Source organism: Protopterus annectens, chromosome 4.part1, assembly GCF_019279795.1.
Source record: "Protopterus annectens isolate FY-2018-M chromosome 4.part1, PAN1.0, whole genome shotgun sequence".
Classification (NCBI taxonomy): Eukaryota; Metazoa; Chordata; order Ceratodontiformes; family Protopteridae; genus Protopterus; species Protopterus annectens.
The window spans coordinates 424,840,332-424,854,055 of record NC_056734.1 but is presented as its reverse complement, the minus strand read 5'-3'; the positions used below and the strand labels follow the sequence as shown (position 1 = coordinate 424,854,055).

At 39.1% G+C, this 13,724-nt stretch overlaps 1 protein-coding gene across 3 annotated transcripts in view; it reads left to right on the top strand.

The window, feature by feature from the left end:
* Window positions 1-13,724, top strand: part of RHBDD1 (rhomboid domain containing 1) — a 1,445,444-nt gene that overhangs the window by 871,180 nt on the left and 560,540 nt on the right. For all 3 annotated transcript variants that reach the window (XM_044070240.1, XM_044070239.1, XM_044070237.1), the window contains one exon: window positions 9,120-9,173. In XM_044070240.1, coding sequence (XP_043926175.1) covers window positions 9,120-9,173 — 54 coding nt within the window. The remainder of the gene's footprint in view (window positions 1-9,119; window positions 9,174-13,724) is intronic.

Genomic DNA, 13,724 nt, shown 5'->3' with positions numbered 1-13,724 from the left:
TATTTGGTTCATATGTGTGTCACACACTAACATTTGTTACATGGTTATGTCTTTTGTAGCTTTACACACCAATAAAAGTTGTGTCTCCAGTGATGCCAGGTACATGTTCCTCTGTATATTACATCAGTAGAGCTTTGTTTTGTATTACCTCCATGCAGATATATGCTATGTCACAAAAGCATCACACATTGTCAGACCATAAGCTTGACAACCAAGTATATAAAACTTCAAGTAGCTGTGGACTGCTGGGTTGTGTTGTGTGTAATGTATTTTACCATACATCTTTTTATGTGAACATCTGTAACGTGTGATTGCAGGATATTCACTGCCTACTCTCCACTTATACTGACACAAGATGTGATGTGGTATATAGAGGCAGCACAGTCAGTATCACACAGGACACTGCACCTGGGTTTTCTTTTTTAGCCATTATGGCAACAGCTATCTATCCCAAGATATTTCTGCCAAAAGAGGGACAGTGAACCCGGGAATATGTGCTAGTAGTGCAGCATCAGCTGCTGATCTAGAAGACCAGCTTGGGCAACTGTCCCCACAGAGTTCTGACAGTGGAGGTGAAACAGCTCCACCATGGACTTGTGCCCGTAGGACAGCACATTTCCAAGTGGTGCTAGTGCATGGATGTGTGTCTGTATGTGTACATCTGCTGTTACAGGCACATGATCAGTCACAGTAATGTGTTAAGCACAGAACTGCATGCATTTGCTAATGCAATTGACTGTGGAACTCAAAGTCTAAACCAACTGTATTTGAGGTATTGAATATTATAAAAGAGATGAAAGAACTGGAAGAAGGTGTGAAGGCTGCCAGCCTAGCTAGATAGAGTTTTGTAAATAATTCTATGTCATTGTAAATATTAATGTAATCCACAGGCTTGCTTTACAAATGTAAAGAGAACTACATGTTATGATTAAACTATAGGTTGTACTGAGCATAAATGTAACCACAGTGCACTCTGCTGGAAAAAAGCTGTTAAATCAAGCATTGTATGACTGATCTCAAGCTTGTAGACAGGATGTCTGGGCCAGGAAATTATTTCTATTGTTTTGATTTAACAGAGAATTACTAAGGTTTTACATGTATAATGTCTTTTATTGCTGTGGCTTCCTGGACAGGTACAGCTTACTAAGAAATGTAAGAATGCATGGGAAACTAAATCAGAACTGTTAAGAATGATGTAATCTAAAGTGATAAACACAAAAGCCAGAACTAGTAGCTGGATTGAACCCACTCAAAGTAATGCAGGCTGCTAATCACCACACAGTAGTAGAATGCAGAATCCACTGTATTCATTTCAGAACATAAAAATCCAAGGATGAGAGCTTTCGTCCAGAAAGATCTAGACTTCATCAGACAATTTACCCCACATAGTTACTTCCTTCTTATACAGTTCAAATAGGAAGTTCCACCCAGTTAGAAACTAATCAATTATATAATTAAAAGCACAATATTTACAGTCACTGAATTTAAAAAGCAGACAAAATATACAAACTGAAAAAGTTCATGGAACACACCACCCTACAAAACACATTATATATAAGCACTGCTTCATAAAATGACAATGTACAATACATATTTAAATATGTTGAATGTGTTAAAACAATAAATATGTGTAATTAAATACTAAAAACTAGATATAGTAGAAAATGTTAAGAAAAATAAATACACTTTAACATAATAAATGCCGAACATGCAAATTATTTAAAATGCATAATGTAGACATTTTTTTTTTCCTTCCAATGCCTTTAGTTTTAAAATTGGGCTAATGGAAATATGCTAATTCAGGCCTGGCCAGTTCTCAGCATTCAGACGTAATTGCCAGTATAATTCTCTTTTCTCGAGTAATAATGACCATGCACCACCCCTCATGTTGGTACTGATATTGTCTATAATAATAAATTAGAACTTATGGTCATTGTACTCCAAAACATGTTTGCCAAGAGAATTAGTTTATTTTTTATTCTTTATGTCATATAGGTGTTCGTATATGCGATTTTTTCACTTTCTATCAGTCTTGCCTATGTAAAAGCAAGTACAGGTGGTACACATGGCACAGTAATCACTTTCTCAGAGTTACAATTGTATTTCTGATTGATTCTGATTTCGATATTGATGTCAAAAAAATTGCCTTCTTTAATGTAACTGCAATAATTACATCTGCCACATTTATTCATAGAAAAAAAAAAGAAACTAATTATCTTAGCAAACATGTTTTGGACTATAGTCACCATAAGTTCCAATTATTTATTATAGACAATATCAGTACCAACATGAGGGGTGGTGCATGGTCACTATTACTTGAGAAAAGAGAATTATACTGGCAATTAAGTTTGAATGCTGGGAACTGGCCAGGCCGGAATGAGCATATTTCCATTAGCCCAATTTTAAAACTAAAGGCATTGGAAAGATAAAAAAAAAATTATCCATTATGCATTTTAACATTTTAAATAATTTGCATGTTCAGTATTTATTATGTTAAAGTGTATTTGTTTTTCTTAACATTTTCTACTATATCTAGTTTTTAGTATTTAATTACACATATTTATTGCTTTAACACATTCAACATATTTAAATATTTATTGTACATTGTCATTTTATGAAGCAGTGCTTGTATATAGTGTGTTTTTTAAGGTAGTGTGTTCCATGAACTTTTTCAGTTTGTATATTTTGTCTGCTTTTTAAATTCATTGACTGTAAATGTTGTGCTTTTAATGATATAATTGATTAGTTTATAACTGGGTGGAATTTCCTGTTTGAACTGTATAAGAAGGAAGTAACTATGGGGTAAAATTGTCTGATGAAGTCTAGATCTTTCTGGATGAAAGCGCTCATCCTTGGATTTTTATGTTCTGAAGTGAATAAAGTGGCTTCTGCATTCTACAACTGCATGGTGATTTGCAGCCTGCATTACTTTGAGTGGGTTCAGTCCAGCTACTACTTCTGCTTTTGTGTTTATCTGCTTCAGTTTGTGCTTTGTAATCTAAAATGACTCAGCAGTACTGTGTTATCAAAGACAAATTGCCAACAGTAGGTTGTCTTGAGACAACAAGGATACCAAATTACCACCATGCAGTTAACATGCAGTCAGGCTTGGAGACAAACATGTAGGTCTGGTAGCCTGGGGGAGACCCAGACAGACCACACACTTGCAGCCAGGACTGGTGAGGTGGTTACTCTGAGTAGGGAGCTATGCTGTAGCAGTCAGATTGAAAGTGAGTCACAGCTGCTTGTGGGTACTGATGGTCCCTTGACAGAGTTACTACAAGTGCAGGGGTGAGTAGTAGTACCCAGGCTGACAGTGAATCACCATTGTCAGAGAATGCCAGACTTCCTGTGAAAAGGGAGCTGGGAAGGGTTACAACGAAAGAGTTGAGACAGGCTCAGCTCTCGGACGTTACATTACAAGGCCTGAGGCAGGTAGCTAGTGAGGCACCTGCTTCTCAAGGGAAGGGGGAATCTGTATACTGGGACAAAGGGTTACTGTATAGAGAATGGACCCCTGAGGTAGGGCTAGAAGGTGAAAAAATACAGCAGGTTGGTAGTGTCTAGAGCCTACCATCTGGCACTTCTAGCCATAGCCCATAATGTTTCCTCTGCATGTCTTTTGGGCAGAAAATGTTCAAAGAGATGTATTATGCAGAACTTCTATTGGCCTGGAGTTTCCAGAGATGTAACAGGGAATTGCAGGACCTATGAGCAGTGCCAAAATATAAGCAAGGCAGGAGACCATGTGTGAGCTCTTTTGATGCCTTTGCCTGTGATTGAGGAGCCATTTCAGAGGGTAGCTATGGATATTGTGGGGCTCTGAGTACACCAAGTTACACAGGGAAAAAGTATATCCTAGTGGTAGTAGATTATGCTACAAGATACCCTGAGGCAGTGGCTTTGTCCTCCATTGAGGCAGAAAAGGTGGCAAATGCTTTGTTAGAAATTTTTAGTAGGGTAGGTTTCCCAAAAGAAATACTCACTGGCAGAGGTGCCAATTTCATATCAGACCTGCTGGCTTGTCTGTGGAAGTACTGTGGGGTGAATCACCTAAAGTCCACCCTTTACCATCCCCATACTAATGGTCTTCTTGAGAGCTTAAACTCTACACTTAAGTCCATGCTACAAGCATTTACACACCAATTTAAGAGGGATTGGGACAAATATTTGCCCCATCTATTGTTTGCTTACAGAGAGGTTCCCCGGGAATCCACAGTTTTTTCACCCTTTGAGTTGTTGTATGGGCATAGGGTGAGGGGACCTCTACATTCAATTTGTGATGAGTGGGAAGGTGAGTGTGAATCTCACAAGGAGTCTGTTGTGGCATATGTCATAAACCTCAGGACAAGGCTCAGGGAACTTATGGACTTAGCCCAGGAGACTCTGGCAGAAGCCCAACAACAGCAAAAGGTCTGGTATGACAGGAATGTTCGAGCTAGAGAGTATGCTGTAGGGCAGCAGGTAATGGTTCTCATTCCTGTCAGACACAACAAGCTGCAACTATATGTTGTACTGAGCTTCCGAAATGTAACCACAGTGCACTCTGCTGGATGAAAGCTGATAAGTCAAGCATTGTATGACTGTTTGATCTCAAGCTCAGAGACAGGATGTCTGGGCCAGGAAATTATTTCTGCTGTCTTGATTTAAGAGATAATTACTAAGGTTTTACGTGTATAATATCTTTTATTGCTGTGGCTTCCTGGCCAGGAGCAGCTTACTAAGAAATGTACATTTTGAATTTTGGTGATCCTGGGAAACTAAATCAGAACTGTTAAGAATGATGTAATCTGAAATGACTCAGCAGTACTTTGTTATAAATGTAAGACTTTTCCAGAGTGAAAAATAGAGCATTTTTGGATTTTGTCTGAAGAACATCCACTTACCAGCACTTGCTTTGCTCTGTAAGTAAGATACTTATTTAGAACTGTGATTTCTCTTAGAGTTAGATAGGAATTTACCCAGATTAGACTAGCTGTTTTCTGTTTTTGTCCGACTATTGTACAGTATTATTTTAAAGCATTTTCTAGTGATTTCTGAACTCTGTAATATCATTGTGTTGAAGTAATAAGTATTGTCTTGTGATTTTATTATTTATTATTAAATATTTTTAAACCTTTCAACTGTGGCTGTTTTGTGCGGAGATAATTTAAGCTCTAGAGTACTTGCATGTATTTAGTGATGCTGTCCAAACCACTCCCAGTAGCTTTAGCCCTGGGTCACTCTTACTATTTAGATCACAGTAATATTGCACAGTGAAACTGGTCACCCTTTGGGAAGGGCCTTATTAATAGCTGATATTAATGGTTGGTGGCAGTGGTTTTTACCTTATAGTCTGGAGAGAAGGGGGAATAGCTGGAAAACCTGTGTCAGTCTTTCCCAGGTGTGTCTATGTGTTATTTATAACTCATATCTCAAAGTGTGTGTGTCAGCTACTTGGGCAGGGACACGAAGCACTGGTTGGACAGAGAGGGTGCTGGAGGTTTTAGCTTGAGCACTAGGCTGATTTCTGTACCCTATAGCTGTGCCAGTGGGGAGTCTTATTGGTGATCTGGAGAGAAAGGGAGAAACCAGCCCCAGTCTGACTGTGATCTCGGTATGCTCTTAAGGGAAATTGTACTTTACTGTGTGTGTACTTGTTTTCCTTCTCAATGTGCATGCCCCTCACTAGTGCTAGTGGTGAGGATTGAGACTCCTTGATTACTGGGCCAGTGGATGGGCATCACAGAAGGATGTTTAGAAAAGGGAAGGAGCAAATGAAATAAAAATAAACGGAAATTGTAGGAGCAATATATGCAGAATAACATTCAGGAGGAGGGGTGGGGTTTAAGGGAAGGCAGGAATTCAGAAATTTATGTGAGTGGACTGATAATTACAAAGAAAAAGATACTGATGTTTTAAGTAAATGGACAAAAAAACTTACACTTTGTTTTCTTTTCTGTTAATGTATGTTTGCCTCTCTCTTAACTGATAATTTAATAAAGGAGTTTAAAAACAAGTTGTCCACATGGTAATGCTATCACAAGTAAGCCAGACAACAGTTTAGAAAGGAAATTTCAAGGCAAAGAAACCAACAGCAAGAACAGTCAGAGGAACTGCACTTTTCAGTAAAAAATAACTTTTTAGGCAGCAATTAAACTAAGAAACTGCAGTAAATTCTTTCAAAATATTAGAGAAGTACTATATTTGATTAAAACTACTTAGCTTTGCCTGGTTGGCACTGGAGTCAAAATGATGAATACAGAGCAAGTAAATCAAGAGAATGGACAATGAGAGGCAAAATGCACAAAGAAAGGCAGTAATTAAGCAAGCAGCAATGCCTGACACAGTGGGTGTTACTGTGTAAATAACACCCGCCCATGGGTGTTCTGAGGCCCGACGCCACACGCAATGTGTCTGGGACACTTTTATCTGTACTTTAACTTGAGGCATTGACAGAATTTGAAAATGTGAAGTAATATACATTTTCTGAAGTAAAAAAAGTCTTTAACTCTTATTTATTGCTGTTTAAGTGTAGTTTGACCTTTTCTCCAAAATTCACCAGTTTTGTAAGGGATTAAGGGAAGCAGAGCTAAAATCTGAGTAAAAATCAGGGGTGTCCCTGCAAATCAGGAACAGGTGAGAGGTATGGGACTTCGTATCCTTCAGAAATTGCATGTTAACATAATTGTAGCAACTTTCTAATTTTATTAAGAACAATATTTAAGCTCTTTACCTGTTTATGAGCCTTGTCTTGCCATTATTTTACACTTTATCTGGATTTCTAGAGCTAAGAAGTTGAGATATGCATACCTCTTAATTTTAAATGACTTGTGTCTCACACACACACACACGTCCATGCATGTATACTTCCTTTTTCATGCACGCAAGCACCCTCACGCATGCAGACAGAAACATAAACACACACACAATTTTCTATTTTATTTTATTATCCATTTGTTTTAATTGTACACTCACCAAACAGCAGATATACTGTTTAATGCTCATAAACTAATGAATAGATGGATCTCATTCTCACTTACACACACACGCACACACACACACACTTTTCTATTTTTTTTTTATTTTTAATTTTTGTTTGTTTTAATTTTACTCTCACTAAACATCAAAAGTGTTGCTTATTGAGTATAAAGTAATGACAGCCAGTAACTTCCTTCACTGCAAGCCTCATGGCAGCTTAATATGCTGCTGTGAAGCATTAGACTCGTTTTCGGCAGGCATTACTTGTACATAACACACTGTTGCAAAACGTTCATTCTGCAATCAGAGTGGCGATGTACAGGTCACCCATTCTCTAATTTATCAGTAACCCATGAGTGTGTGTGGGTATCGCTGGACTTGCATCCTCCCCCCAATTTGGCGTGATTTGATTATGAGGGTGAAGCCAGAGTGATGAAATGAAGCCAACTACGGGTAAATCCTGTGATAACAAATCCAGGAGTGGGTTATTACTATTATACAATGACATTATTTAAGAAAGAAATTGCTTACTTTTCATAAATAATGTCTTTTTATAACGGTGGTGTAGTGTTCCACCACGCACTTCCCTGTTTGCTGATGTACTGCACATGCATATGGGACATTCCTATGCTTACACAGTACATCAGTGCAGTGTAGGAGAAGTAGTGGAGAAAAGAGAATTTCTGTTGCTGTTTATTTTTTTGCTGACATACTCTTAATGCAAGAAGTCTAGACAAAGCCCAACGTAATGGATGGACAAAGGACCAAAAATTAGGGACAGATTTTAAATATTGATCTTATAAACTTAGAAAGTTGCTAGATGTTAGCGTACATTATTGGAACAATATGAAACCTAAACCTGAAAGGTGTCTCATTATTTAATAACATCAGTCCTCAGTGGCTTGCCAGAAAACTACAGTTTTTATGAGAAACAGACCAAAAGTATAAGGCAAAAATCTGGACATTTGAGACATATGCTGCCAAGATTGTGAGGGACATTGCAAAAATACAAGGAGAATCAAGTATGGTTTTGATTCTTTAGTTTTGGAGAACGTACTTTTTTTTTCTCCATATTTTGCTGTGTCAGTCACCATATACCAATAGAAAGTCTAGCCGTTCAGTAGTACATCAACGGCTGTACTTTCTTCTATTGGCATATGCTCAATTTACAACGGGAACGCTGGTTGGGGTGTCCAGTCAGTATGCTAGTTTTTGAATAGTAATGAGTAGTCATTGTAAACTTCAAGATTCCAACAGCAGAGTAAAATAGGAAGAGCTTTTAAAGCTCATTTTACAGATAGGGCAGACAGGTTAAAAATCAACTAGGTAGAACAAGGAATAGGTGGGTGGCGAGTCAAACAGTGCTTGCTGTTTTTCCAAGCCTTGAGTGTTGTCAGAGAAGACAAGGCCATGATGTACTCTGTGTACTGAAGTATCACTCATGAAACAAATTCCAACAAAAAAAATGTGGAATGTGAAGCCTAGGTAATTTGTCTGTCTGCCAGATAGAGCAAAAACTCCAGGCCAAACATATCTCTCAAGACAGAAAGTAAAATTCAGCAGGAACAGGTAATACAGAAAGCAGTTTAAACAACTACACAGACATAAGAAGAGTTTAGACTACTTTCCTTGTTTGTTTGTTTGTTTCAGATCACCAGCAGGGAATTAAAACCATGCTTGTAGATTTGGAGGCCTCAAGTCTTTCAGAGAGGACAAGGCCACAGATACTCTGTGTATTTAAGTATCTCTCAAGGTAACCATTCACTGTGAAGACATTAGCTCTGCTGCTTTTTTGATTCCTGGTGTTCCACCAGTACAATTTGCATATTGTTATGGAGGTCAGCTTTTATTAGCTGTATGTCAAGTATACTAGAAGTAAAAAAAAAATTTTTTTTCATAAATTGTTAGCCACCTGTAGTGGTCTGTATGGGTTGTTGTTATTTTCTACTTATAATCCTTGTGTTTAACTAAATAATTCTGAAAGCAGACTTTACTGAACATTACTTTGTATCAGATAAGTTGCGTTATTCTTTATACATGCAAATATTTTACATAAACAAATGGCTGAGACTTTAATTTTGTGCCTCTGTTTTCTGTAATCATCTGTTTTCTAAGTGATGAAATGTAATATTGACAGTACAGCACTATGTTATTTGTAGGATTTTTCCCCTCTGATGGTCGATATGCAGAAAGGATGTACTATAATTCTTCAGGTAGGCATTTCATTTTTCTGTTATTATAGTACAGTTGCCTTCACAGTATAGATTTTGTTTACAGATGAAAGACTTGAGTCGGTCTTTAACTATATGTTATCCTAATGAAAATAACATGTTATTTTTGGCAGATTTTTTTTAAACAGATAATAACCAAGTTTTTTTTTTTACTTGCTTCATTAGTAATAGCACTGCACCACTGATTGATGTAGTGAAGGAAATAATGAAATAAATTACTCATATAGTTAGTGACCTGCAAATTTTGTTGCGCAAAGTGGATGACGGGCATATGATGTTAAGTTACTGTAGTACATACTCTAAACACTGCAGAAAGCAGTACAAGGAATGAAAGAATGAGAAGATGAAAAGTGTTAAAAGTAACATGTAATGATAAAGAGGTTCACCAGAGTAGCTGAAGATAGCTACGTTTTCAGACACATTTGCTCTCAGTCATGTTTGCTATCAGAACCCCATTCCTTAAAAATATGGTGAGATATGAGATCTGTCTATATGTTTAAGTTATAACCTGCAGTACAGTGTGTATTGTAAATCATAGTAGTAGCCATGTGATATCCATCCATTCTTTACATAAGGGATTTCCTGCCAGGGGTAGCCCAATGTTCTGCCAGTATACTAAAGCGTTAGGAATATATAAACATCGTACAGTACACATATGCTCCCCGCTCAAGGCATAGGGCATAAAAGTGACGTACAGATGCACATACCTCAGAATTTCTGTGCTGCCAGTCTGAACTCCATCAGTGACTGTCGGTTTGAGCTCCTTCTTCTGTGCTGGTTACCAAAGCTGTGTTTCAGATAAGTGCCCCATTGGGGTTCCTTCCTGTCTATTTTCACTTTTATTTTTGTGAGTTTACTTGCCATCCAGAAAGGGAAAATGTCAGTGCGGGAGCCAGAAAGTTTGTCCCGAACACTGTCTCTTCTGTCTGTGTGCTTCTCATGATCAAACACAGAGATGTGTTTTTGGACATTGCCCATCAGTGGGGTACTCCACAGGTAGATCTTTTTGCCTCCCCTTTGAACAGACAGCTTCCTCTTTTTTGTGCCAGAGTCCCAAGTCCTCTGGCCTGGAAAGTGGATGCCCTATCTTTTCCTTGGAAGAGGATGTTTCTCTGCCTTCACTCCCCTTCCTCTTTTGAGAGTCCTGCTCAAGACAAGGGGTCTCTGATCCATCCTCACTTGCCCACTCTTCAAATGATGCTGTGGGTGATGGTGTTTGATCCCTTTTAGACATTTTTTTTTTTTTTTTTTTGAGGACATGATTTGGTTTCTGCATGTGGCCAGGAATCCCACTACCAAGAAATCATATTTGTCCAGATGGAAGAGATTTTCAATCTGATGCCTTTCTCGTAACCAGGATCCACTTTCTGTGAGGATCCTTTGGTTCTCTCTTATTTGTGTGAATTACTGCATACTGGGTTAGTGGTGCTGCGGTAGCGTTGTCACCTCACAACAAGACGTTGTCCCGTTCGATTCTCAGCTAGAGCGTCTTCTGTGTGGAGACATGCGTGAATGAGCGTGCCTTTGTTGAAGGTTGTGCATCAGGGCTGGTAACTCGGCACGTAAAAATTCACTACCAAACATTAGTGGACCGGAGTTCCGCTGTGGCGACCCCTAACCGGGATAAGCTGAAAGACACAACAACAACTGCATACTGGGTTAGCAAGTTCTTCGGTTAAAACTCACCTTTGAGCTATTTCTGTTTGTCTACGATTGACTCCTCATCTTGCCTGTAGATTTGAGGTCAAACAATTTATTGAAGGCTTCCTTCTTATCAGGCCTCCCAGGAAGCCTATTCCACCTTCCTGGGACCTCAGTTTTGTTCATGAGAAATTGATTTGGGCTCCTTTTGAGCCCGCAGCTTCAGCTTCCTTGCAGCTTTGTACTCACTGTTCTTCTTTTGGGCCTTACTTCAGTTACAAGAGTCTCTGAACTCCAGGCTCTTATGGGTGTTCTTCCTTTTTTGTTTTTATCATAGGGATAGGGTCTCTGTACTAATCCTTCTTTTATGCCCACGATATTAAATGGATTGTCTCTTTGTCTATTAATTTGCCCTCCTTTTTTCCTTCTCCACAGTCTACTAGTGAGAAGGCTCATCACATTTTTGATTTGCATAGGCAGCTCAGATATTATTCGGGTAAGACTAAGGCTATTCCCAAATCTGAGCAACTTTTTCTTTCCTTTCATCCCAGGTCTGTAGGTTTGGCTGTTTTTAAGCAAACCATATTCTCCTGGATCTCTAAGGCCATTTACCCTTGTTATTCATTTCATAGTAAATGTCTTTTTACCTCTGTTAAGGCTTACTCTACTAGAGCTGTTTCTTCTGCTGGTGCTTTAGTCAAAGGATTGGATACCAGTTCTATCCTTGAGGCTGCAATTTGGACTTCTGTCAGTACGTTCACTAAGCATTACAAGTCAGATGTTTTCAGAGCAAGAGCTGTCTTTGCCATGGGTTTCTAGAGGGTTCCTGTTCCTCCCAAGTTTCATCTTGAGCTTTTGTACTCTCCCTCATGTAGAGAATACTGAAACAGTGATATGGAGGGACATAGTACATTTGTGTAAAATCGTATATCAGTAGATGTTCTTTTCACTGTTGCAGTATTTGCTCCCTCCTTCTTCCCCCTTCTGCTCTGTCCTATTCCTTCTGTCTTTTCCTCTTTCTCATTCTGGTTGCACATGTTTCTCCTAATTCCTAGGAATATCTGTTCCAACTGTGGCCTTTCAGTTCTGAGGTACGTAGATCCATATGTCACCTTTATGTCCTACTCCTTGAGCGGGGAGCATACGTGTGATGTACAATGTCTATATATTCTCAAGGCTTTGGTATACTGGTCGGATGTTGGGCTGCCCTTAACAGGGAACTCTTATGTAAAGAATACTGCAGCAGTGAAGAGAAGGACATTTTCTGTTATGGTAAGATTTTAAACAACTGTGCTTTCTTATACTCCTTATAGGTAAGTTACAGTCATACATGAACACCTTGGAGATGCTTTTTGGATTGATATGGATGTCACAAGGTGGGGATGTGAATGAAATTGCAAATTTGTTTTATAGACATTTACTACACTAAGATAATGTGAGTGATCTGTTGGAATTGCTGCATATCGTTGATAATAGAGAGTTAAGGATGAAGGAAAAAAGAATAAAGAAGAATGTAAAGAATGAGTAATCACAGGTTTACATTTTTGTTAGAGAAATGTTTACTGAGTAATGATCCCTTACAAGGCCAAACAGGCTATATAACCACAGGACAGGTATGTATACATTTACTTACTTCATGTAGTAACTGGCAATGTCCAGTTAAAATTATATTTTCAGTGCAGTATTTAAGAGAAACTCTATGCTACATAACTAATACAATGATTGATGATAATGTGAACATGATATAGAAACAAGTAATAAGTTACATCATTTGATTACAAGACTAAAAGATTCAAGAATTTTACTGCAAGACATTCAGCCTGTACAGTGAATGTAGTCAGTTACTGCTAAATGAGTCAAAAGCTGAAGTAAAATAAGGATGTGGACTGCTGTGCACACCTTTACCACCTTTAAAAACAGTGTAAGTTAGATGTGAAATCCAGAGATTGGGCATATTTTGGCACGGCTCAGCTACAAGAGATCCTGTAACTGTTCCCCTTTCTTAGGGTCCGATAACATGGCCTTGATTGTTAAGATTTGCCTGATGTTCTTCATCTCACATTGCTGCAGTCCTTACACTTGGGTAGTCCGCTGTCCTCGGTCGGCCCGAATACCAAAGTATAAGGCTGACGTCGGTCAAGGCGCTTAAGACTGACATCAGTACGTCAGGGTACAAATGCGCATGACCGACGTCATATCCTCAGTCTTTTTTGCCGCATGGTCCGATGCAGAAGCAGCGTTGCAAGTGCCGTTCGGCGTTCTGAAATTTTTCGAGTTCGGAGTTTCAGACCGAATCAAAGTTGGCTAAGTACCCGTTAGAATATTTTGGTTTTTTCTTGCCTCAGTGTTTTACCGGATGTCAGAAAAAGTGAATAACTGTATTTCTTGTGGGAAACAGATACCGCATAGGGACTATCATTCTTTGTGTATTCCTTGTTTGGGGCCTGAGCACGACGTTGTTGGGTGTCGCTTTTGTGCTAGGTTCAATAAGCGCACTATTAAGCGAAGGTTAGAGCTTAATAATGCTAGGCTGGTCTTTGGGAAGCGGTGCAATTATAATATGCCGTCGGATACTCCGGCGCCCGCTTGTTCGAAGAAGCGCAAAGATAAAGCAGTTAAACCCAGGCAAGATGAGTCGTCCGTTCCGGACGCCGGTTCTTTAGAGGCGTCAGTGGAACCGGTGGTTCCGACGGAGGCTTCTTTGGAGTCCCAGGGGGAGACTCTGATTTTGCAGGATGTGGCCTCTCAGGAGGCAGGTCAGGCTGAAGGGGCTTCTCAGGTTACTGTTCTCCCCTCCCTTCCTAGGGTGGTTAGGCCCTCTCCTTCTGTTTCCAAGCCTTCTTCCAGAGGCAGGCCAGGTTTAGCTTCTGTTGGTGTCACTCCTAGTTTAGC